The sequence below is a fragment of the Oncorhynchus kisutch genome, unplaced genomic scaffold (genome assembly GCF_002021735.2).
Source record: "Oncorhynchus kisutch isolate 150728-3 unplaced genomic scaffold, Okis_V2 Okis07a-Okis12b_hom, whole genome shotgun sequence".
NCBI lineage: Eukaryota > Metazoa > Chordata > Actinopteri > Salmoniformes > Salmonidae > Oncorhynchus > Oncorhynchus kisutch.
Genome location: NW_022261984.1, coordinates 14,417,588 through 14,442,071, shown reverse-complemented (window position 1 = coordinate 14,442,071; position 24,484 = coordinate 14,417,588). Strand labels below are relative to the sequence as shown.

General features: G+C 34.1%; 1 protein-coding gene across 1 annotated transcript in view; it reads left to right on the top strand.

Moving 5' to 3' along the window:
- The first annotated feature begins 207 nt into the window (after window positions 1-207).
- LOC109886836 (maternal embryonic leucine zipper kinase) overlaps window positions 208-24,484 on the top strand; it is a 64,619-nt gene continuing 40,342 nt past the window's right edge. Inside the window, exons 1-8 of the mRNA XM_031814607.1 lie at window positions 208-319; window positions 803-884; window positions 1,106-1,191; window positions 19,117-19,233; window positions 19,679-19,822; window positions 20,574-20,642; window positions 20,732-20,824; window positions 20,954-21,052. Coding sequence (XP_031670467.1) covers window positions 827-884; window positions 1,106-1,191; window positions 19,117-19,233; window positions 19,679-19,822; window positions 20,574-20,642; window positions 20,732-20,824; window positions 20,954-21,052 — 666 coding nt within the window. The 5' untranslated portion in view covers window positions 208-319; window positions 803-826. The remainder of the gene's footprint in view (window positions 320-802; window positions 885-1,105; window positions 1,192-19,116; window positions 19,234-19,678; window positions 19,823-20,573; window positions 20,643-20,731; window positions 20,825-20,953; window positions 21,053-24,484) is intronic.

The following is a 24,484-nucleotide window of genomic DNA, read 5'->3' as shown; positions in this document are numbered from 1 at the left end:
GATCCTAGATCCTGTAGTTAGAGACTTATAGTGTAGAATCTGTTTTATAGCTGCAGTGTCATTACTGAACAATAGATACGCCGTCATTGTAAATAAGAATTTGTTCTTAAATTACTTTCCTAATTAAATAAAGGTTAAATTAAAATTAAATTAAATAATCCATTTTATAGATGCAGTGCCATTACTCAACGATAGAGGGAGGAAGTAGATACGTTGGATACAGACACCGGAAGTAGGACATTGCGTCACTGTAGTGGGGAATTCAAACTTCGACAACAGGACATCACTGAGCGAGAGGGCTGTATATTACAAATACTAAGTATATATTTCCACATTCGTGATTACTTTTTGCTTTCCTCACTATATCCAAGTGTTGTATTTAAGGTAGGTTCGACGCTTCAGCATAGGATAACTTAGTTAGCCAAACTGTACAAAAGTATCGTTAGCCTAGCTAGGTGAAATATTAGCGAACTTGGGGCAACCCGCAAGTCAGTGAATTAACTAACGTAATAATGTTGCTAGCTGGTTTGAATTGATAAGTCACAGCTTACTACCGTATTTGTTTATATGTTCGAAGTGTAATTATGTTCTTCTAATTATGTAATTATGTTTAAGTTAACATGAGCTTATCGACTATTTCAAAGGAGACCGAAGGTTGTCAGTTGACAGGCAGCTAACGTTAGCTAGCTAAGACCGGCAGGTCTGGTTGGGTTGGGATGTTATTTTAGCCAATAGTCACCTATCAGGAACTAACCTTCTGGAGCCTTTCAGCTAAATGTCGCTGTGTGTTTGTTTATCGTAGCTGGAAGGTTGTGTTTTCGGTGAGATGGACAGCGCGGCGGAACTCCTCAAGTACTATGAAGTCTACGAGACCATCGGCTCGGGTGAGACACTTCAACACAACCATCTGTACCGACACATGAGCCACCAGGAAAGTGTGTGTTATCCTTTCGGATCAGTGGGTGTGTGTTATCCGTTCTGATCGGTGGGTGGGTGTGTGTTAACTGTTCTGATCGGTGGGTGGGGGTGTGTTATCCGTTCTGATCGGTGGGTGTGGTCTCTCATCTGACCTGCTATTCTGCTGGGTGTGTGTTGTGTCCTACAGGAGGCTTTGCTAAGGTCAAGCTGGGTCGCCACATCCTGACGGGAGAGAAAGTGGCCATTAAAATCATGGAGAAGAAGGAACTGGGGGTAAGTCTCTCTCTCATATTACTCTCTCTTGCATATCTGTATCTCTCTTTCCCTTTCTCTCTGCCTCTCTGTCTCTCTCTCTGTCTCTCTCTCTCTGTCTCTCTCTTTCTCTCTCTCTCTCTCTCTCTCTCGCTGTCTGTCTCTCCCTTCCTCCCTCTCTCTCTCTCTCTCTCTCTCTCTCGCTGTCTGTCTCTCCCTTCCTCCCTCTCTCTCTCTCTCTCTGTCTCTCTTTCCCTTCCTCTCTGTCTCTCTTTCCCTTCCTCCCACTCTCTCTCTCTCATCTAAGTCTCTACTATTTAGTGTGTTTTTACTGTGATGGTTTTAATCTAATGTAATGGTATAGTATATATATAGTATAGTAGCTGATGGTTTTAATCTAATGTAATGGTATAGTATATATAGTATAGTATAGTAGCTGATGGTTTTAATCTAATGTAATGGTATAGTATATATATAGTATAGTAGCTGATGGTTTTAATCTAATGTAATGGTTATAGTATATATATATAGTATAGTAGCTGATGGTTTTAATCTAATGTAATGGTATAGTATAGTAGCTGATGGTTTTAATCTAATGTAATGGTATAGTATATATATAGTATAGTAGCTGATGGTTTTAATCTAATGTAATGGTATAGTGTATATATAGTATAGTTGCTGATGGTTTTAATCTAATGTAATGGTATAGTATAGTAGCTGATGGTTTTAATCTAATGTAATGGTATAGTATATATATAGTATAGTAGCTGATGGTTTTAATCTAATGTAATGGTATAGTATATATATAGTATAGTAGCTGATGGTTTTAATCTAATGTAATGGTATAGTATAGTAGCTGATGGTTTTAATCTAATGTAATGGTATAGTATAGTAGCTGATGGTTTTAATCTAATGTAATGGTATAGTATAGTAGCTGATGTTTTAATCTAATGTAATGGTATAGTGTATATATAGTATAGTAGCTGATGGTTTTAATCTAATGTAATGGTATAGTATATATATAGTATAGTAGCTGATGGTTTTAATCTAATGTAGATGGTATAGTATATATATAGTATAGTATAGTAGCTGATGGTTTTTAATCTAATGTAGATGGTATAGTATATATATATAGTATAGTAGCTGATGGTTTTAATCTAATGTAATGGTATAGTATAGTAGCTGATGGTTTTAATCTAATGTAATAGTATAGTATATATATAGTAGCTGATGGTTTTAATCTAATGTAATGGTATAGTATATATATAGTAGCTGATGGTTTTAATCTAATGTAATGGTATAGTATATATATAGTAGCTGATGGTTTTAATCTAATGTAATGGTATAGTATATATATATAGTAGCTGATGGTTTTAATCTAATGTAATGGTATAGTATATAGTATAGTAGCTGATGGTTTTAATCTAATGTAATGGTATAGTATATATATATAGTATAGTAGCTGATGGTTTTAATCTAATGTAATGGTATAGTATATATATAGTAGCTGATGGTTTTAATCTAATGTAATGGTATAGTATATATATATAGTAGCTGATGGTTTTAATCTAATGTAATGGTATAGTATATATATATAGTATAGTAGCTGATGGTTTTAATCTAATGTAATGGTATAGTATAGTAGCTGATGGTTTTAATCTAATGTAATAGTATAGTATATATATAGTATAGTAGCTGATGGTTTTAATCTAATGTAATAGTATAGTATATATATAGTATAGTAGCTGATGGTTTTTAATCTAATGTAATGGTATAGTATATATATATATAGTATAGTAGCTGATGGTTTTAATCTAATGTAATGGTATAGTATATATATAGTATAGTAGTGATGGTTTTAATCTAATGTAATGGTATAGTATAGTAGCTGATGGTTTTAATCTAATGTAATGGTATAGTATAGTAGCTGATGGTTTTAATCTAATGTAATGGTATAGTATAGTAGCTGATGGTTTTAATCTAATGTAATGGTATAGTATAGTAGCTGATGGTTTTAATCTAATGTAATAGTATAGTATATATATAGTATAGTAGCTGATGGTTTTAATCTAATGTAATGGTATAGTATATATATAGTATAGTAGCTGATGGTTTTAATCTAATGTAATGGTATAGTATATATATAGTATAGTAGCTGATGGTTTTAATCTAATGTAATGGTATAGTATATATATAGTAGCTGATGGTTTTAATCTAATGTAATGGTATAGTATATATATATAGTATAGTAGCTGATGGTTTTAATCTAATGTAATGGTATAGTATATATATAGTAGCTGATGGTTTTAATCTAATGTAATGGTATAGTATATATATAGTAGCTGATGGTTTTAATCTAATGTAATGGTATAGTATATATATAGTATAGTAGCTGATGGTTTTAATCTAATGTAATGGTATAGTATATATATAGTAGCTGATGGTTTTAATCTAATGTAATGGTATAGTATAGTAGCTGATGGTTTTAATCTAATGTAATGGTATAGTATAGTAGCTGATGGTTTTAATCTAATGTAATGGTATAGTATAGTAGCTGATGGTTTTAATCTAATGTAATAGTATAGTATATATATAGTATAGTAGCTGATGGTTTTAATCTAATGTAATGGTATAGTATATATATAGTAGCTGATGGTTTTAATCTAATGTAATGGTATAGTATATATATATAGTAGCTGATGGTTTTAATCTAATGTAATGGTATAGTATATATATATAGTAGCTGATGGTTTTAATCTAATGTAATGGTATAGTATATATATATAGTATAGTAGCTGATGGTTTTAATCTAATGTAATGGTATAGTGATATATAGTATAGTAGCTGATGGTTTTAATCTAATGTAATGGTATAGTATAGTAGCTGATGGTTTTAATCTAATGTAATGGTATAGTATAGTAGCTGATGGTTTTAATCTAATGTAATGGTATAGTATAGTAGCTGATGGTTTTAATCTAATGTAATGGTATAGTGTATATATAGTATAGTAGCTGATGGGTTTTAATCTAATGTAATGGTTATATAGTATATATATAGTATAGTAGCTGATGGTTTTAATCTAATGTAATGGTATAGTGTATATATAGTATAGTAGCTGATGGTTTTTAATCTAATGTAATGTATAGTATATATATAGTATAGTAGCTGATGGTTTTAATCTAATGTAATGGTATAGTATATATATATATATAGTAGTGATGGTTTTAATCTAATGTAATGGTATAGATTATATATATAGTATAGTAGCTGATGGTTTTAATCTAATGTAATGGTATAGTAGTATAGTAGCTGATGGTTTTAATCTAATGTAACTGGTTATAGTATATATATAGTATAGTAGCTGATGGTTTTAATCTAATGTAATGGTATAGTATATATATTAGTATAGTAGCTGATGGTTTTAATCTAATGTAATGGTATAGTATAGTTGCTGATGGTTTTTAATCTAATGTAATGGTTATAGTATATATAGTATAGTAGCTGATGGTTTTTATCTAAAGTAATGGTTATAGTATAGTGCTGATGGTTTTAATCTAATGTAATGGTACTAGTATATATATAGTATAGTAGCTGATGGTTTTTAATCTAATGTAATGGTATAGTATATATATAGTATAGTAGTGATGGTTTTAATCTAATGTAATGGTATAGTATATATATAGCTATAGTAGCTGATGGTTTTAATCTAATGTAATGGTATAGTATATTATATAGTAGCTGATGGTTTTCATATAGTAATGGTATAGTATATATAGTTGCTGATGGTTTTAATCTAATGTAATGGTATAGTATATATATAGTATAGTAGCTGATGGTTTTAATCTAATGTAATGGTATAGTATATATATAGTAGCTGATGGTTTTAATCTAATGTAATGTATATAGTATATATATAGTAGCTGATGGTTTTAATCTAATGTAATGGTATAGTATATATATATAGTATAGTAGCTGATGGTTTTAATCTAATGTAATGGTTATAGTTATATATATAGTAGCTGATGGTTTTAATCTAATGTAATGGTATAGTATAGTTAGCTGATGGTTTTAATCTAATGTAATGGTATAGTATATATATAGTAGCTGATGGTTTAATCTAATGTAATGGTTTAGTATAGTAGCTGATGGTTTTAATCTAATGTAATGGTATAGTATATATATAGTATAGTAGCTGATGGTTTTAATCTGAATGTAATGGTATCGTATATATATAGTATAGTAGCTGATGGTTTTAATCTAATGTAATGGTATAGTATAGTAGCTGATGGTTTTAATCTAATGTAATGGTATAGTATAGTAGCTGATGGTTTTAATCTAATGTAATGGTATAGTATATAATAGTAGCTGATGGTTTTAATCTAATGTAATGGTATAGTGTATATATAGTATAGTAGCTGATGGTTTTAATCTAATGTAATGGTATAGTATAGTAGCTGATGGTTTTAATCTAATGTAATGGTATAGTATATATATAGTAGCTGATGGTTTTAATCTAATGTATGGTATAGTATATATATAGTAGCTGATGGTTTTAATCTAATGTAATGGTATAGTATATATATATAGTAGCTGATGGTTTTAATCTAATGTAATGGTATAGTATATATATATAGTATAGTAGCTGATGGTTTTAATCTAATGTAATGGTATAGTGTATATATAGTATAGTAGCTGATGGTTTTTAATCTAATGTAATGGTATAGTATAGTAGCTGATGGTTTTAATCTAATGTAATGGTATAGTATAGTAGCTGATGGTTTTAATCTAATGTAATGGTATAGTATAGTAGCTGATGGTTTTAATCTAATGTAATGGTATAGTGTTATATATAGTATAGTAGCTGATGGTTTTAATCTAATGTAATGGTATAGTATATATATAGTATAGTAGCTGATGGTTTTAATCTAATGTAATGGTATAGTGTATATATAGTATAGTAGCTGATGGTTTTAATCTAATGTAATGGTATAGTATATATATAGTATAGTAGCTGATGGTTTTAATCTAATGTAATGGTATAGTATATATATATATATAGTAGCTGATGGTTTTAATCTAATGTAATGGTATAGTATATATATATAGTATAGTAGCTGATGGTTTTAATCTAATGTAATGGTATAGTATAGTAGCTGATGGTTTTAATCTAATGTAATGGTATAGTATATATATATAGTATAGTAGCTGATGGTTTAATCTAATGTAATGGTATAGTATATATATAGTATAGTAGCTGATGGTTTTAATCTAATGTAATGGTATAGTATAGTTGCTGATGGTTTTAATCTAATGTAATGGTATAGTATATATATAGTATAGTAGCTGATGGTTTTAATCTAATGTAATGGTATAGTATAGTTGCTGATGGTTTTAATCTAATGTAATGGTATAGTATATATATAGTATAGTAGCTGATGGTTTTAATCTAATGTAATGGTATAGTATATATATAGTATAGTAGCTGATGGTTTTAATCTAATGTAATGGTATAGTATATATATAGTATAGTAGCTGATGGTTTTAATCTAATGTAATGGTATAGTATATATATAGTAGCTGATGGTTTTAATCTAATGTAATGGTATAGTATATATATAGTTGCTGATGGTTTTAATCTAATGTAATGGTATAGTATATATATAGTATAGTAGCTGATGGTTTTAATCTAATGTAATGGTATAGTATATATATAGTAGCTGATGGTTTTAATCTAATGTAATGGTATAGTATATATATAGTAGCTGATGGTTTTAATCTAATGTAATGGTATAGTATATATATATAGTATAGTAGCTGATGGTTTTAATCTAATGTAATGGTATAGTATATATATAGTAGCTGATGGTTTTAATCTAATGTAATGGTATAGTATAGTAGCTGATGGTTTTAATCTAATGTAATGGTATAGTATATATATAGTAGCTGATGGTTTTAATCTAATGTAATGGTATAGTATAGTAGCTGATGGTTTTAATCTAATGTAATGGTATAGTATATATATAGTATAGTAGCTGATGGTTTTAATCTAATGTAATGGTATAGTATATATATAGTATAGTAGCTGATGGTTTTAATCTAATGTAATGGTATAGTATAGTAGCTGATGGTTTTAATCTAATGTAATGGTATAGTATAGTAGCTGATGGTTTTAATCTAATGTAATGGTATAGTATATATATAGTAGCTGATGGTTTTAATCTAATGTAATGGTATAGTGTATATATAGTATAGTAGCTGATGGTTTTAATCTAATGTAATGGTATAGTATAGTAGCTGATGGTTTTAATCTAATGTAATGGTATAGTATATATATAGTAGCTGATGGTTTTAATCTAATGTAATGGTATAGTATATATATAGTATAGTAGCTGATGGTTTTAATCTAATGTAATGGTATAGTATATATATAGTATAGTAGCTGATGGTTTTAATCTAATGTAATGGTATAGTATAGTAGCTGATGGTTTTAATCTAATGTAATGGTATAGTATAGTAGCTGATGGTTTTAATCTAATGTAATGGTATAGTATATATATAGTAGCTGATGGTTTTAATCTAATGTAATGGTATAGTATATATATATAGTATAGTAGCTGATGGTTTTAATCTAATGTAATGGTATAGTATAGTAGCTGATGGTTTTAATCTAATGTAATGGTATAGTATATATATAGTAGCTGATGGTTTTAATCTAATGTAATGTATAGTGTATATATATAGTAGCTGATGGTTTTAATCTAATGTAATGGTATAGTATAGTAGCTGATGGTTTTAATCTAATGTAATGGTATAGTATAGTAGCTGATGGTTTTAATCTAATGTAATGGTATAGTATATATATATAGTATAGTAGCTGATGGTTTTAATCTAATGTAATGGTATAGTATATATATAGTATAGTAGCTGATGGTTTTAATCTAATGTAATGGTATAGTATAGTAGCTGATGGTTTTAATGTAATGGTATAGTATATATATAGTAGCTGATGGTTTTAATCTAATGTAATGGTATAGTATATATATATAGTATAGTAGCTGATGGTTTTAATCTAATGTAATGGTATAGTATAGTAGCTGATGGTTTTAATCTAATGTAATGGTATAGTATAGTAGCTGATGGTTTTAATCTAATGTAATGGTATAGTATATATATAGTATAGTAGCTGATGGTTTTAATCTAATGTAATGGTATAGTATATATATAGTATAGTAGCTGATGGTTTTAATCTAATGTAATGGTATAGTATATATATAGTAGCTGATGGTTTTAATCTAATGTAATGGTATAGTATAGTAGCTGATGGTTTTAATCTAATGTAGATGGTATAGTATATATATATAGTATAGTAGCTGATGGTTTTAATCTAATGTAATGGTATAGTATAGTAGCTGATGGTTTTAATCTAATGTAGATGGTATAGTATATATATATAGTATAGTAGCTGATGGTTTTAATCTAATGTAATGGTATAGTATATATATAGTATAGTAGCTGATGGTTTTAATCTAATGTAATGGTATAGTATATATATAGTAGCTGATGGTTTTAATCTAATGTAATGGTATAGTATATATATAGTAGCTGATGGTTTTAATCTAATGTAGATGGTATAGTATATATATATAGTATAGTAGCTGATGGTTTTAATCTAATGTAGATGGTATAGTGTATATATAGTATAGTAGCTGATGGTTTTAATCTAATGTAATGGTATAGTATAGTAGCTGATGGTTTTAATCTAATGTAATGGTATAGTGTATATATAGTATAGTAGCTGATGGTTTTAATCTAATGTAATGGTATAGTATATATATAGTATAGTAGCTGATGGTTTTAATCTAATGTAATGGTATAGTATAGTAGCTGATGGTTTTAATCTAATGTAATGGTATAGTATATATATATAGTATAGTAGCTGATGGTTTTAATCTAATGTAATGGTATAGTATATATATATAGTATAGTAGCTGATGGTTTTAATCTAATGTAATGGTATAGTATAGTAGCTGATGGTTTTAATCTAATGTAATGGTATAGTATATATATAGTAGCTGATGGTTTTAATCTAATGTAATGGTATAGTATATATATAGTAGCTGATGGTTTTAATCTAATGTAATGGTATAGTATATATATATAGTATAGTAGCTGATGGTTTTAATCTAATGTAATGGTATAGTATATATATAGTAGCTGATGGTTTTAATCTAATGTAATGGTATAGTATATATATAGTAGCTGATGGTTTTAATCTAATGTAATGGTATAGTATATATATATAGTATAGTAGCTGATGGTTTTAATCTAATGTAATGGTATAGTATATAGTATAGTAGCTGATGGTTTTAATCTAATGTAATGGTATAGTATATATATAGTAGCTGATGGTTTTAATCTAATGTAATGGTATAGTATATATATAGTATAGTAGCTGATGGTTTTAATCTAATGTAATGGTATAGTATATATATATATATAGTAGCTGATGGTTTTAATCTAATGTAATGGTATAGTATATATATATAGTATAGTAGCTGATGGTTTTAATCTAATGTAATGGTATAGTATAGTAGCTGATGGTTTTAATCTAATGTAATGGTATAGTATATATATAGTATAGTAGCTGATGGTTTTAATCTAATGTAATGGTATAGTATATATATAGTATAGTAGCTGATGGTTTTAATCTAATGTAATGGTATAGTATAGTAGCTGATGGTTTTAATCTAATGTAATGGTATAGTGTATATATAGTATAGTAGCTGATGGTTTTAATCTAATGTAATGGTATAGTATATATATAGTATAGTAGCTGATGGTTTTAATCTAATGTAATGGTATAGTATATATATATAGTATAGTAGCTGATGGTTTTAATCTAATCAAATCAAATCAAATTTATTTATATAGCCCTTCGTACATCAGCTGATATCTCAAAGTGCTGTACAGAAACCCAGCCTAAAACCCCAAACAGCAAGCAATGCAGGTGGAGAAGCACAGTGGCTAGGAAAAACTCCCTAGAAAGGCCAATACCTAGGAAGAAACCTAGAGAGGAACCAGGCTATGTGGGGTGGCCAGTCCTCTTCTGGCTGTGCCGGGTGGAGATTATAACAGAACATGGTCAAGATGTTCAATGTTCATAAATGACCAGCATGGTCGAATAATAATAAGGCAGAACAGTTGAAACTAGAGCAGCAGCACAGTCAGGTGGAAGTTGAAACTGGAGCAGCAGCATGGCCAGGTAGACTGGGGACAGCAAGGAGTCATCATGTCAGGTAGTCCTGGGGCATGGTCCTAGGGCTCAGGTCAGTTGAAACTGGAACAGCAGCATGGCCAGGTGGACTGGGGACAGCAAGGAGTCATCATGTCAGGTAGTCCTGGGGCATGGTCCTAGGGCTCAGGTCCTCCGAGAGAGAGAAAGAAAGAGAGAAGGAGAGAATTAGAGAACGCACACTTAGATTCACACAGGACACCGAATAGGACAGGAGAAGTACTCCAGATATAACAAACTGACCCCAGCCCCCCGACACATAAACTACTGCAGCATAAATACTGGAGGCTGAGACAGGAGGGGTCAGGAGACACTGTGGCCCCATCCGAGGACACCCCCGGACAGGGCCAAACAGGAAGGATATAACCCCACCCACTTTGCCAAAGCACAGCCCCCACACCACTAGAGGGATATCTTCAACCACCAACTTACCATCCTGAGACAAGGCTGAGTATAGCCCACAAAGATCTCCGCCACGGCACAACCCAAGGGGGGGGGGGCGCCAACCCAGACAGGATGACCACAACAGTGAATCAACCCACTCAGGTGACGCACCCCCTCCAGGGACAGCATGAGAGAGCCCCAGCAAGCCAGTGACTCAGCCCCTGTAATAGGGTTAGAGGCAGAGAATCCCAGTGGAAAGAGGGGAACCGGCCAGGCAGAGACAGCAAGGGCGGTTCGTTGCTCCAGAGCCTTTCCGTTCACCTTCCCACTCCTGGGCCAGACTACACTCAATCATATGACCCACTGAAGAGATGAGTCTTCAGTAAAGACTTAAAGGTTGAGACCGAGTTTGCGTCTCTGACATGGGTAGGCAGACCGTTCCATAAAAATGGAGCTCTATAGGAGAAAGCCCTGCCTCCAGCTGTTTGCTTAGAAATTCTAGGGACAATTAGGAGGCCTGCGTCTTGTGACCGTAGCGTACGTATAGGTATGTACGGCAGGACCAAATCAGAGAGATAGGTAGGAGCATGCCCATGTAATGCTTTGTAGGTTAGCAGTAAAACCTTGAAATCAGCCCTTGCTTTGACAGGAAGCCAGTGTAGAGAGGCTAGCACTGGAGTAATATGATCAAATTTTTTGGTTCTAGTCAGGATTCTAGCAGCCGTATTAGCACTAACTGAAGTTTATTTAGTGCTTTATCCGGGTAGCCGGAAAATAGAGCATTGCAGTAGTCTAACCTAGAAGTGACAAAAGCATGGATTAATTTTTCTGCATCATTTTTGGACAGAAAGTTTCTGATTTTTGCAATGTTACGTAGATGGAAAAAAGCTGTCCTCGAAATGGTCTTGATATGTTCTTCAAAAGAGAGATCAGGGTCCAGAGTAACGCCGAGGTCCTTCACAGTTTTATTTGAGACGACTGTACAACCATTAAGATTAATTGTCAGATTCAACAGAAGATCTCTTTGTTTCTTGGGACCTAGAACAAGCATCTCTGTTTTGTCCGAGTTTAATAGTAGAAAGTTTGCAGCCATCCACTTCCTTATGTCTGAAACACATGCTTCTAGCGAGGGCAATTTTGGGGCTTCACCATGTTTCATTGAAATGTACAGCTGTGTGTCATCCGCATAGCAGTGAAAGTTTACATTATGTTTTCGAATAACATCCCCAAGAGGTAAAATATATAGTGAAAACAATAGTGGTCCTAAAACGGAACCTTGAGGAACACCGAAATTTACAGTTGATTTGTCAGAGGACAAACCATTCACAGAGACAAACTGATATCTTTCCGACAGATAAGATCTAAACCAGGCCAGAACATGTCCGTGTAGACCAATTTGGGTTTCCAATCTCTCCAAAAGAATGTGGTGATCGATGGTATCAAAAGCAGCACTAAGGTCTAGGAGCACGAGGACAGATGCAGAGCCTCGGTCCGATGCCATTAAAATGTCATTTACCACCTTCACAAGTGCCGTCTCAGTGCTATGATGGGGTCTAAAACCAGACTGAAGCATTTCGTATACATTGTTTGTCTTCAGGAAGGCAGTGAGTTGCTGCGCAACAGCCTTCTCTAAAATTTTTGAGAGGAATGGAAGATTCGATATAGGCCGATAGTTTTTTATATTTTCTGGGTCAAGGTTTGGCTTTTTCAAGAGAGGCTTTATTACTGCCACTTTTAGTGAGTTTGGTACACATCCAGTGGATAGAGAGCCGTTTATTATGTTCAACATAGGAGGGCCAAGCACAGGAAGCAGCTCTTTCAGTAGTTTAGTTGGAATAGGGTCCAGTATGCAGCTTGAAGGTTTAGAGGCCGTGATTATTTTCATCATTGTGTCAAGAGATATAGTACTAAAACACTTGAGCGTCTCTCTTGATCCTAGGTCCTGGCAGAGTTGTGCAGACTCAGGACAACTGAGGTTTGGAGGAATACGCAGGTTTAAAGAGGAGTCCGTAATTTGCTTTCTAATAATCATAATCTTTTCCTCAAAGAAGTTCATGAATTTATCACTGCTAAAGTGAAAGTCATCCTCTCTTGGGGAATGCTGCTTTTTAGTTAGCTTTGCCACAGTATTAAAAAGGAATTTCGGATTGTTCTTATTTTCCTCAATTAAGTTAGAAAAATAGGATGATCGAGCAGCAGTAAGGGCTCTACGGTACTGCACGGTACCGTCCTTCCAAGCTAGTCGGAAGACTTCCAGTTTGGTGTGGCGCCATTTCCGTTCCAATTTTCTGGAAGCTTGCTTCAGAGCTCGGGTATTTTCTGTGTACCAGGGAGCTAGTTTCTTATGAGACATTTTTTTTGTTTTTAGGGGTGCAACTGCATCTAGGGTATTGCGCAAGGTTAGATTGAGATCCTCAGTTAGGTGGTTAACTGATTTTTGTCCTCTGGCGTCCTTGGGTAGGCAGAGGGAGTCTGGAAGGGCATCAAGGAATCTTTGTGTTGTCTGTGAATTTATAGCACGACTTTTGATGTTCCTTGGTTGGGGTCTAAGCAGATTATTTGTTGCAATTGCAAACGTAATAAAATGGTGGTCCGATAGTCCAGGATTATGAGGAAAAACATTAAGATCCACCACATTTATTCCATGGGACAAAACTAGGTCCAGCGTAATGACTGTGACAGTGAGTGGGTATAATATACCCAATGTGACAATGTAATGGTATAGTATATATATAGTATAGTAGCTGATGGTTTTTAATCTAATGTAATGGTATAGTATAGTAGCTGATGGTTTTAATCTAATGTAATGGTATAGTATATATATATAGTATAGTAGCTGATGGTTTTAATCTAATGTAATGGTATAGTATAGTAGCTGATGGTTTTAATCTAATGTAATGGTATAGTATAGTAGCTGATGGTTTTAATCTAATGTAATGGTATAGTATATAGTATAGTATAGTAGCTGATGGTTTTAATCTAATGTAATGGTATAGTATAGTAGCTGATGGTTTTAATCTAATGTAATGGTATAGTATAGTAGCTGATGGTTTTAATCTAATGTAATGGTATAGTATAGTAGCTGATGGTTTTAATCTAATGTAATGGTATAGTATATATATAGTAGCTGATGGTTTTAATCTAATGTAATGGTATAGTATAGTAGCTGATGGTTTTAATCTAATGTAATGGTATAGTATAGTAGCTGATGGTTTTAATCTAATGTAATGGTATAGTATATATAGTATAGTATAGTAGCTGATGGTTTTAATCTAATGTAATGGTATAGTATAGTAGCTGATGGTTTTAATCTAATGTAATGGTATAGTATATATATAGTAGCTGATGGTTTTAATCTAATGTAATGGTATAGTATATATATAGTAGCTGATGGTTTTAATCTAATGTAATGGTATAGTATATATATATAGTATAGTAGCTGATGGTTTTAATCTAATGTAATGGTATAGTATATATATAGTAGCTGATGGTTTTAATCTAATGTAATGGTATAGTATATATATATAGTAGCTGATGGTTTTAATCTAATGTAATGGTATAGTAATAATATAGTAGCTGATGGTTTTAATCTAATGTAGATGGTATAGTATATATATAGTATAGTAGCTGATGGTTTTAATCTAATGTAATGGTATAGTGTATATATAGTATAGTAGCTGATGGTTTTAATCTAATGTAATGGTATAGTGTATATATAGTATAGTAGCTGATGGTTTTAATCTAATGTAATGGTATAGTATATATATATAGTATAGTAGCTGATGGTTTTAATCTAATGTAATGGTATAGTATATATATAGTAGCTGATGGTTTTAATCTAATGTAATGGTATAGTATAGTAGCTGATGGTTTTAATCTAATGTAATGGTATAGTATATATATAGTATAGTAGCTGATGGTTTTAATCTAATGTAATGGTATAGTATATATATAGTATAGTAGCTGATGGTTTTAATCTAATGTAATGGTATAGTATAGTAGCTGATGGTTTTAATCTAATGTAATGGTATAGTATAGTAGCTGATGGTTTTAATCTAATGTAATGGTATAGTATATATATAGTATAGTAGCTGATGGTTTTAATCTAATGTAATGGTATAGTATATATATAGTATAGTAGCTGATTATTTTAATCTAATGTAATGGTATAGTATAGTAGCTGATGGTTTTAATCTAATGTAATGGTATAGTATATATATAGTATAGTAGCTGATGGTTTTAATCTAATGTAATGGTATAGTATATATATAGTATAGTAGCTGATGGTTTTAATCTAATGTAATGGTATAGTATATATATAGTATAGTAGCTGATGGTTTTAATCTAATGTAATGGTATAGTATATATATAGTATAGTAGCTGATGGTTTTAATCTAATGTAATGGTATAGTATATATATAGTAGCTGATGGTTTTAATCTAATGTAATGGTATAGTATATATATATAGTAGCTGATGGTTTTAATCTAATGTAATGGTATAGTATATATATAGTAGCTGATGGTTTTAATCTAATGTAATGGTATAGTATATATATATAGTATAGTAGCTGATGGTTTTAATCTAATGTAATGGTATAGTATATATATAGTATAGTAGCTGATGGTTTTAATCTAATGTAATGGTATAGTATATATATAGTATAGTAGCTGATGGTTTTAATCTAATGTAATGGTATAGTATATATATAGTAGCTGATGGTTTTAATCTAATGTAGATGGTATAGTATATATATATAGTATAGTAGCTGATGGTTTTAATCTAATGTAATGGTATAGTATATATATAGTAGCTGATGGTTTTAATCTAATGTAATGGTATAGTATATATATAGTATAGTAGCTGATGGTTTTAATCTAATGTAATGGTATAGTATATATATAGTATAGTAGCTGATGGTTTTAATCTAATGTAATGGTATAGTATATATATAGTAGCTGATGGTTTTAATCTAATGTAGATGGTATAGTATATATATATAGTATAGTAGCTGATGGTTTTAATCTAATGTAATGGTATAGTATAGTAGCTGATGGTTTTAATCTAATGTAATGGTATAGTATATATATAGTATAGTAGCTGATGGTTTTAATCTAATGTAATGGTATAGTATATATATAGTAGCTGATGGTTTTAATCTAATGTAATGGTATAGTATATATATATAGTATAGTAGCTGATGGTTTTAATCTAATGTAATGGTATAGTATAGTAGCTGATGGTTTTAATCTAATGTAATGGTATAGTATATATATAGTATAGTAGCTGATGGTTTTAATCTAATGTAATGGTATAGTATAGTAGCTGATGGTTTTAATCTAATGTAATGGTATAGTATAGTAGCTGATGGTTTTAATCTAATGTAATGGTATAGTATATATATATAGTAGCTGATGGTTTTAATCTAATGTAATGGTATAGTATATATATAGTAGCTGATGGTTTTAATCTAATGTAATGGTATAGTATATATATATAGTATAGTAGCTGATGGTTTTAATCTAATGTAATGGTATAGTATATATATAGTATAGTAGCTGATGGTTTTAATCTAATGTAATGGTATAGTATATATATAGTATAGTAGCTGATGGTTTTAATCTAATGTAATGGTATAGTATATATATAGTAGCTGATGGTTTTAATCTAATGTAGATGGTATAGTATATATATATAGTATAGTAGCTGATGGTTTTAATCTAATGTAATGGTATAGTATAGTAGCTGATGGTTTTAATCTAATGTAATGGTATAGTATATATATAGTATAGTAGCTGATGGTTTTAATCTAATGTAATGGTATAGTATATATATAGTAGCTGATGGTTTTAATCTAATGTAATGGTATAGTATATATATAGTATAGTAGCTGATGGTTTTAATCTAATGTAATGGTATAGTATAGTAGCTGATGGTTTTAATCTAATGTAATGGTATAGTATATATATAGTATAGTAGCTGATGGTTTTAATCTAATGTAATGGTATAGTATAGTAGCTGATGGTTTTAATCTAATGTAATGGTATAGTATATATATATAGTATAGTAGCTGATGGTTTTAATCTAATGTAATGGTATAGTATATATATAGTATAGTAGCTGATGGTTTTAATCTAATGTAATGGTATAGTATAGTAGCTGATGGTTTTAATCTAATGTAGATGGTATAGTATATATATAGTATAGTAGCTGATGGTTTTAATCTAATCTAATGGTATAGTATATATATAGTATAGTTGCTGATGGTTTTAATCTAATGTAATGGTATAGTATAGTAGCTGATGGTTTTAATCTAATGTAATGGTATAGTATATATATAGTATAGTAGCTGATGGTTTTAATCTAATGTAATGGTATAGTGTATATATAGTATAGTAGCTGATGGTTTTAATCTAATGTAATGGTATAGTATATATATATAGTATAGTAGCTGATGGTTTTAATCTAATGTAATGGTATAGTATATAGTATAGTAGCTGATGGTTTTAATCTAATGTAATGGTATAGTATATATATATAGTATAGTAGCTGATGGTTTTAATCTAATGTAATGGTATAGTATATATATAGTAGCTGATGGTTTTAATCTAATGTAATGGTATAGTATATATATAGTATAGTAGCTGATGGTTTTAATCTAATGTAATGGTATAGTATAGTAGCTGATGGTTTTAATCTAATGTAATGGTATAGTATAGTAGCTGATGGTTTTAATCTAATGTAATGGTATAGTATATATATATAGTAGCTGATGGTTTTAATCTAATGTAATGGTATAGTATATATATAGTAGCTGATGGTTTTAATCTAATGTAATGGTATAGTATATATATATAGTATAGTAGCTGATGGTTTTAATCTAATGTAATGGTATAGTATATATATAGTATAGTAGCTGATGGTTTTAATCTAATGTAATGGTATAGTATATATATAGTATAGTAGCTGATGGTTTTAATCTAATGTAATGGTATAGTATATATATAGTAGCTGATGGTTTTAATCTAATGTAGATGGTATAGTATATATATATAGTATAGTAGCTGATGGTTTTAATCTAATGTAATGGTATAGTATAGTAGCTGATGGTTTTAATCTAATGTAATGGTATAGTATATATATAGTATAGTAGCTGATGGTTTTAATCTAATGTAATGGTATAGTATATATATAGTAGCTGATGGTTTTAATCTAATGTAATGGTATAGTATATATATAGTATAGTAGCTGATGGTTTTAATCTAATGTAATGGTATAGTATAGTAGCTGATGGTTTTAATCTAATGTAATGGTATAGTATATATATAGTATAGTAGCTGATGGTTTTAATCTAATGTAATGGTATAGTATAGTAGCTGATGGTTTTAATCTAATGTAATGGTATAGTATATATATATAGTATAGTAGCTGATGGTTTTAATCTAATGTAATGGTATAGTATATATATAGTATAGTAGCTGATGGTTTTAATCTAATGTAATGGTATAGTATAGTAGCTGATGGTTTTAATCTAATGTAGATGGTATAGTATATATATAGTATAGTAGCTGATGGTTTTAATCTAATCTAATGGTATAGTATATATATAGTATAGTTGCTGATGGTTTTAATCTAATGTAATGGTATAGTATAGTAGCTGATGGTTTTAATCTAATGTAATGGTATAGTATATATATAGTATAGTAGCTGATGGTTTTAATCTAATGTAATGGTATAGTGTATATATAGTATAGTAGCTGATGGTTTTAATCTAATGTAATGGTATAGTATATATATATAGTATAGTAGCTGATGGTTTTAATCTAATGTAATGGTATAGTATATAGTATAGTAGCTGATGGTTTTAATCTAATGTAATGGTATAGTATATATATATAGTATAGTAGCTGATGGTTTTAATCTAATGTAATGGTATAGTATATATATAGTAGCTGATGGTTTTAATCTAATGTAATGGTATAGTATATATATAGTATAGTAGCTGATGGTTTTAATCTAATGTAATGGTATAGTATAGTAGCTGATGGTTTTAATCTAATGTAATGGTATAGTATATATATATAGTATAGTAGCTGATGGTTTTAATCTAATGTAATGGTATAGTATATATATAGTAGCTGATGGTTTTAATCTAATGTAATGGTATAGTGTATATATAGTAGCTGATGGTTTTAATCTAATGTAGATGGTATATATATAGTATAGTAGCTTGGTAAAGAAACAGACTTTCTTTTTTCTTCTTCTCTGCAGGAGGACCTTCCTCGTGTGAAGGTGGAGATAGAGGCCATGAAGAGTCTGAGCCATCAGCATGTCTGTAGACTGTACCATGTTATCGAGACTAATACCAAGATATACATGATCCTGGAGGTAGGACCCACGTCAGGATGTCTATAAACTGTACCATGTTATAGACTAATACCAAGATATACATGATCCTGGAGGTAGGACCCACGTCAGGATGTCTATAGACTGTACCATGTTATAGACTAATACCAAGATATACATGATCCTGGAGGTAGGACCCACGTCAGCATGTCTGTAGACTGTACCATGTTATAGACTCTGTAGACTGTACCATGTTATAGACTCTGTAGACTGTACCATGTTATAGACTCTGTAGACTGTACCATGTTATAGACTAATACCAAGATATACATGATCCTGGAGGTAGGACCCACGCATCAGACAGACCGGCCCCAATATGAACCTCTCTCTCCCCCTCGTCTTCTCCAGTATTGTCCTGGAGGTAGAACCCACACATCAGACAGACCGGCCCCAATATGAACCTCTCTCTCTCCCTCGTCTTCTCCAGTATTGTCCGGGAGGAGAGTTGTTTGACTACATCATCGCTAAGGACCGTCTGTCTGAAGAGGAGACCAGAGTGTTCTTCAGACAGATCGTCTCAGCTCTGGCCTACGTCCACAGCCAGGGGTACGCCCACAGAGACCTCAAACCGGTAGGTACCAGGGATACGCCCACAGAGACCTCAAACCGGTAGGTAACCAGGGACACGCCCACAGAGACCTCAAACCGGTAGGTAACCAGGGATACGCCCACAGAGACCTGAACCGGTAGGTAACCAGGGATACGCCCACAGAGACCTCAAACCGGTAGGTAACCGGGGATACGCCCACAGAGACCTCAAACCGGTAGGTAACCAGGGATACGCCCACAGAGACTTCAAACCGGTAGGTAACCAGGGATACGCCCACAGAGACCTCAAACGGGTAGGTAACCGGGGATACGCCCACTGAGACCGCAAACCGGTAGGTAACCAGGGATACGCCCACAGAGACCTCAAACCGGTAGGTAACCAGGGGTACGCCCACAGCTATATAAGCTCACTGGGGTACATTCACAGCGCATACTCATCGTTAAAATCATGAACTATCCCTTTATCATGACTCTGAACCAAACTGACACGTTATGAAAACAAGACAGATTTCAGACACGTCCTTGGTGGTTGTCTGTGTGGGTGGTTGTCTGTGGTTGTCTGTGTGGGTGGTTGTCTGTGTGGGTGTCTCTGTGGTTGTCTGTCTGTGTGGTTGTCTGTCTGTGTGGTTGTCTGTCTGTGTGGTTGTCTGTCTGTGTGGTTGTCTGTGTGGTTGTGGGAACTACCCACTGGTGGTGATGGTGCTGAATCTCTCTCCCCTCTCTCTCTCTCCCCTCTCTCTCTCCTCTCCCCTCTTCTCTCTCTCCTCCCTCAGGAGAACCTGTTGATAGATGAAGACCACAACCTGAAACTGATCGACTTTGGTCTCTGTGCCAAACCAAAGGTAACCACACTGTCATGTTGTCTCCTTTGGTCTCTGTGCCAAACCAACTGGACCTGTTGTGGTCCAGTCTAATCAGTCTGTCTTTATAGGGGGGTCTGGGATATGAGCTGATGACCTGTTGTGGAAGTCCAGCCTACGCTGCTCCTGAACTCATCCAGGGTAAAGCCTACATCGGCTCGGAGGTGAGACACCCGGTGGGGGGAATTTAATATGTCTGGCTGTGTGAATATAATGAGTAACGTGTGGAGTATGGGGGGTGCTGCTGTGTGGATATATAATGTGTGTGTGTGTGTGTGTGTGTGTGTTACCAGGCTGATGTGTGGAGTATGGGGGTGCTGCTGTTTGCTCTGCTCTGTGGATATCTGCCCTTTGATGACGACAACTGTATGGTCCTCTACAGGAAAATCACCGTAAGTTACTGTCTGTATTGGTCAAGTTACATGGTGGCTAGCTAGGTATCCAAGGTAACGTGACAGAACATGGCTGTTAGCTAGGTATCCAAGGTAGCGTGACAGAACATGGTTGTTAGCTAGGTTTCCAAGGTATCGTGACAGAACATGGTTGTAAGCTAGGTTTCCAAGGTAGCGTGACAGAACATGGTTGTAAGCTAGGTATCCAAGGTAGCGTGACAGAACATGGTTGTTAGCTAGGTATCCAAGGTAACATGACAGAACATGGCTGTTAGCTAGGTATCCAAGGTAACGTGACAGAACATGGCTGTTAGCTAGGTATCCAAGGTAGCGTGACAGAACATGGTTGTTAGCTAGGTATCCAAGGTAGCGTGACAGAACATGGTTGTTAGCTAGGTATCCAAGGTAATGTGACAGAACATGGTTGTAAGCTAGGTTTCCAAGGTAGCGTGACAGAACATGGTTGTAAGCTAGGTATCCAAGGTAGCGTGACAGAACATGGTTGTTAGCTAGGTATCCAAGGTAACATGACAGAACATGGTTGTTAGCTAGGTATCCAAGGTAACGTGACAGAACATGGTTGTTAGCTAGGTTTCCAAGGTAACGTGACAGAACATGGTTGTAAGCTAGGTATCCAAGGTAACGTGACAGAACATGGTTGTAAGCTAGGTATCCAAGGTAACGTGACAGAACATGGTTGTTAGCTAGGTATCCAAGGTAACGTGACAGAACATGGTTGTTAGCTAGGTATCCAAGGTAACATGACAGAACATGGTTGTTAGCTAGGTATCCAAGGTAACGTGACAGAACAAGGTTGTTTAACAAATGGTTCAGCCCGCTATTAGTTTTAGGACGGACAGCTATTTCTGACACGGTAGAAGATGAAACATTTAGTGCCACTAATATAGTTCAGAACTGTTTCTCTGGAGGAAAGGGTTCAACCGTGACAGTTGGTTTTCTCTGGAGGAAAGGCTTCAACCGTGACAGTTGGTTTTCTCTGGAGGAAAGGGTTCAACCGTGACAGTTTGTTTTCTCTGGAGGAAAGGGTTCAACCGTGACAGTTGGTTATCTCTGGAGGAAAGGGTTCAACCGTGACAGTTGGTTTTCTCTGGAGGAAAGGGTTCAACCGTGACAGTTGGTTTTCTCTGGAGGAAAGGGTTCAACTGTGACAGTTGGTTTTCTCTGGAGGAAAGGGTTCAACTGTGACAGTTGGTTTTCTCTGGAGGAAAGGGTTCAACCGTGACAGTTTTGTTTTCTCTGGAGGAAAGGGTTCAACCGTGACAGTTGGTTTTCTCTGGAGGAAAGGGTTCAACTGTGACAGTTGGTTTTCTCTGGAGGAAAGGGTTCAACTGTGACAGTTGGTTTTCTCTGGAGGAAAGGGTTCAACCGTGACAGTTGGTTTACTCTGGAGGAAAGGGTTCAACCGTGACAGTTGGTTTTCTCTGGAGGAAAGGGTTCAACCGTGACAGTTGGTTATCTCTGGAGGAAAGGGTTCAACCGTGACGGTCTTCAGTTTTGTTTTCTCTGGAGGAAAGGGTTCAACCGTGACAGTTGGTTTTCTCTGGAGGAAAGGGTTCAACCGTGACAGTTGGTTTTCTCTGGAGGAAAGGGTTCAACCGTGACAGTTGGTTTTCTCTGGAGGAAAGGGTTCAACTGTGACAGTTGGTTTTCTCTGGAGGAAAGGGTTCAACTGTGACAGTTGGTTTTCTCTGGAGGAAAGGGTTCAACCGTGACAGTTTTGTTTTCTCTGGAGGAAAGGGTTCAACCGTGACAGTTGGTTTTCTCTGGAGGAAAGGGTTCAACTGTGACAGTTGGTTTTCTCTGGAGGAAAGGGTTCAACTGTGACAGTTGGTTTTCTCTGGAGGAAAGGGTTCAACCGTGACAGTTGGTTTACTCTGGAGGAAAGGGTTCAACCGTGACAGTTGGTTTTCTCTGGAGGAAAGGGTTCAACCGTGACAGTTGGTTATCTCTGGAGGAAAGGGTTCAACCGTGACGGTCTTCAGTTTTGTTTTCTCTGGAGGAAAGGGTTCAACCGTGACAGTTGGTTTTCTCTGGAGGAAAGGGTTCAACCGTGACAGTTGGTTTTCTCTGGAGGAAAGGGTTCAACCGTGACAGTTGGTTTTCTCTGGAGGAAAGGGTTCAACCGTGACAGTTGGTTTTCTCTGGAGGAAAGGGTTCAACCGTGACAGTTGGTTTTCTCTGGAGGAAAGGGTTCAACCGTGACAGTTGGTTTTCTCAGGAGAAGGGTTCAACCGTGACAGTTGGTTTTCTCAGGAGAAGGGTTCAACCGTGACAGTTGGTTTTCTCAGGAGAAGGGTTCAACCGTGACAGTTGGTTATCTCTGGAGGAAAGGGTTCAACCGTGACAGTTTGTTATCTCTGGAGGAAAGGGTTCAACCGTGACAGTCTTCAGTTTTGTTTTCTCTGGAGGAAAGGGTTCAACCGTGACAGTTGGTTTTCTCTGGAGGAAAGGGTTCAACCGTGACAGTTGGTTTTCTCTGGAGGAAAGGGTTCAACCGTGACAGTTGGTTTTCTCTGGAGGAAAGGGTTCAACTGTGACAGTTGGTTTTCTCAGGAGAAGGGTTCAACCGTGACAGTTGGTTTTCTCTGGAGGACAGGGTTCAACCGTGACAGTTGGTTTTCTCAGGAGAAGGGTTCAACCGTGACAGTTGGTTTTCTCAGGAGAAGGGTTCAACCGTGACAGTTGGTTTTCTCTGGAGGACAGGGTTCAACCGTGACAGTTGGTTTTCTCTGGAGAAGGGTTCAACCGTGACAGTTGGTTTTCTCTGGAGAAGGGTTCAACCGTGACAGTTGGTTTTCTCTGGAGAAGGGTTCAACCGTGACAGTTGGTTATCTCTGGAGGAAAGGGTTCAACCGTGACAGTTGGTTTTCTCTGGAGGAAAGGGTTCAACCGTGACAGTCTTCAGTTTTGTTTTCTCTGGAGGAAAGGGTTCAACCGTGACAGTTTGTTATCTCTGGAGGAAAGGGTTCAACCATGACAGTCTTCAGTTTTGTTTTCTCTGGAGGAAAGGGTTCAACCGTGACAGTTGGTTTTCTCTGGAGAAGGGTTCAACCGTGACAGTTGGTTTTCTCAGGAGAAGGGTTCAACCGTGACAGTTGGTTTTCTCTGGAGGATAGGGTTCAACCGTGACAGTTGGTTTTCTCTGGAGAAGGTTCAACCGTGACAGTTGGTTTTCTCAGGAGAAGGGTTCAACCGTGACAGTTGGTTTTCTCAGGAGAAGGGTTCAACCGTGACAGTTGGTTTTCTCTGGAGGACAGGGTTCAACCGTGACAGTTGGTTTTCTCAGGAGAAGGGTTCAACCGTGACAGTTGGTTTTCTCTGGAGGACATGGTTCAACCGTGACAGTTGGTTTTCTCTGGAGGAAAGGGTTCAACCGTGACAGTTGGTTTTCTCAGGAGAAGGGTTCAACCG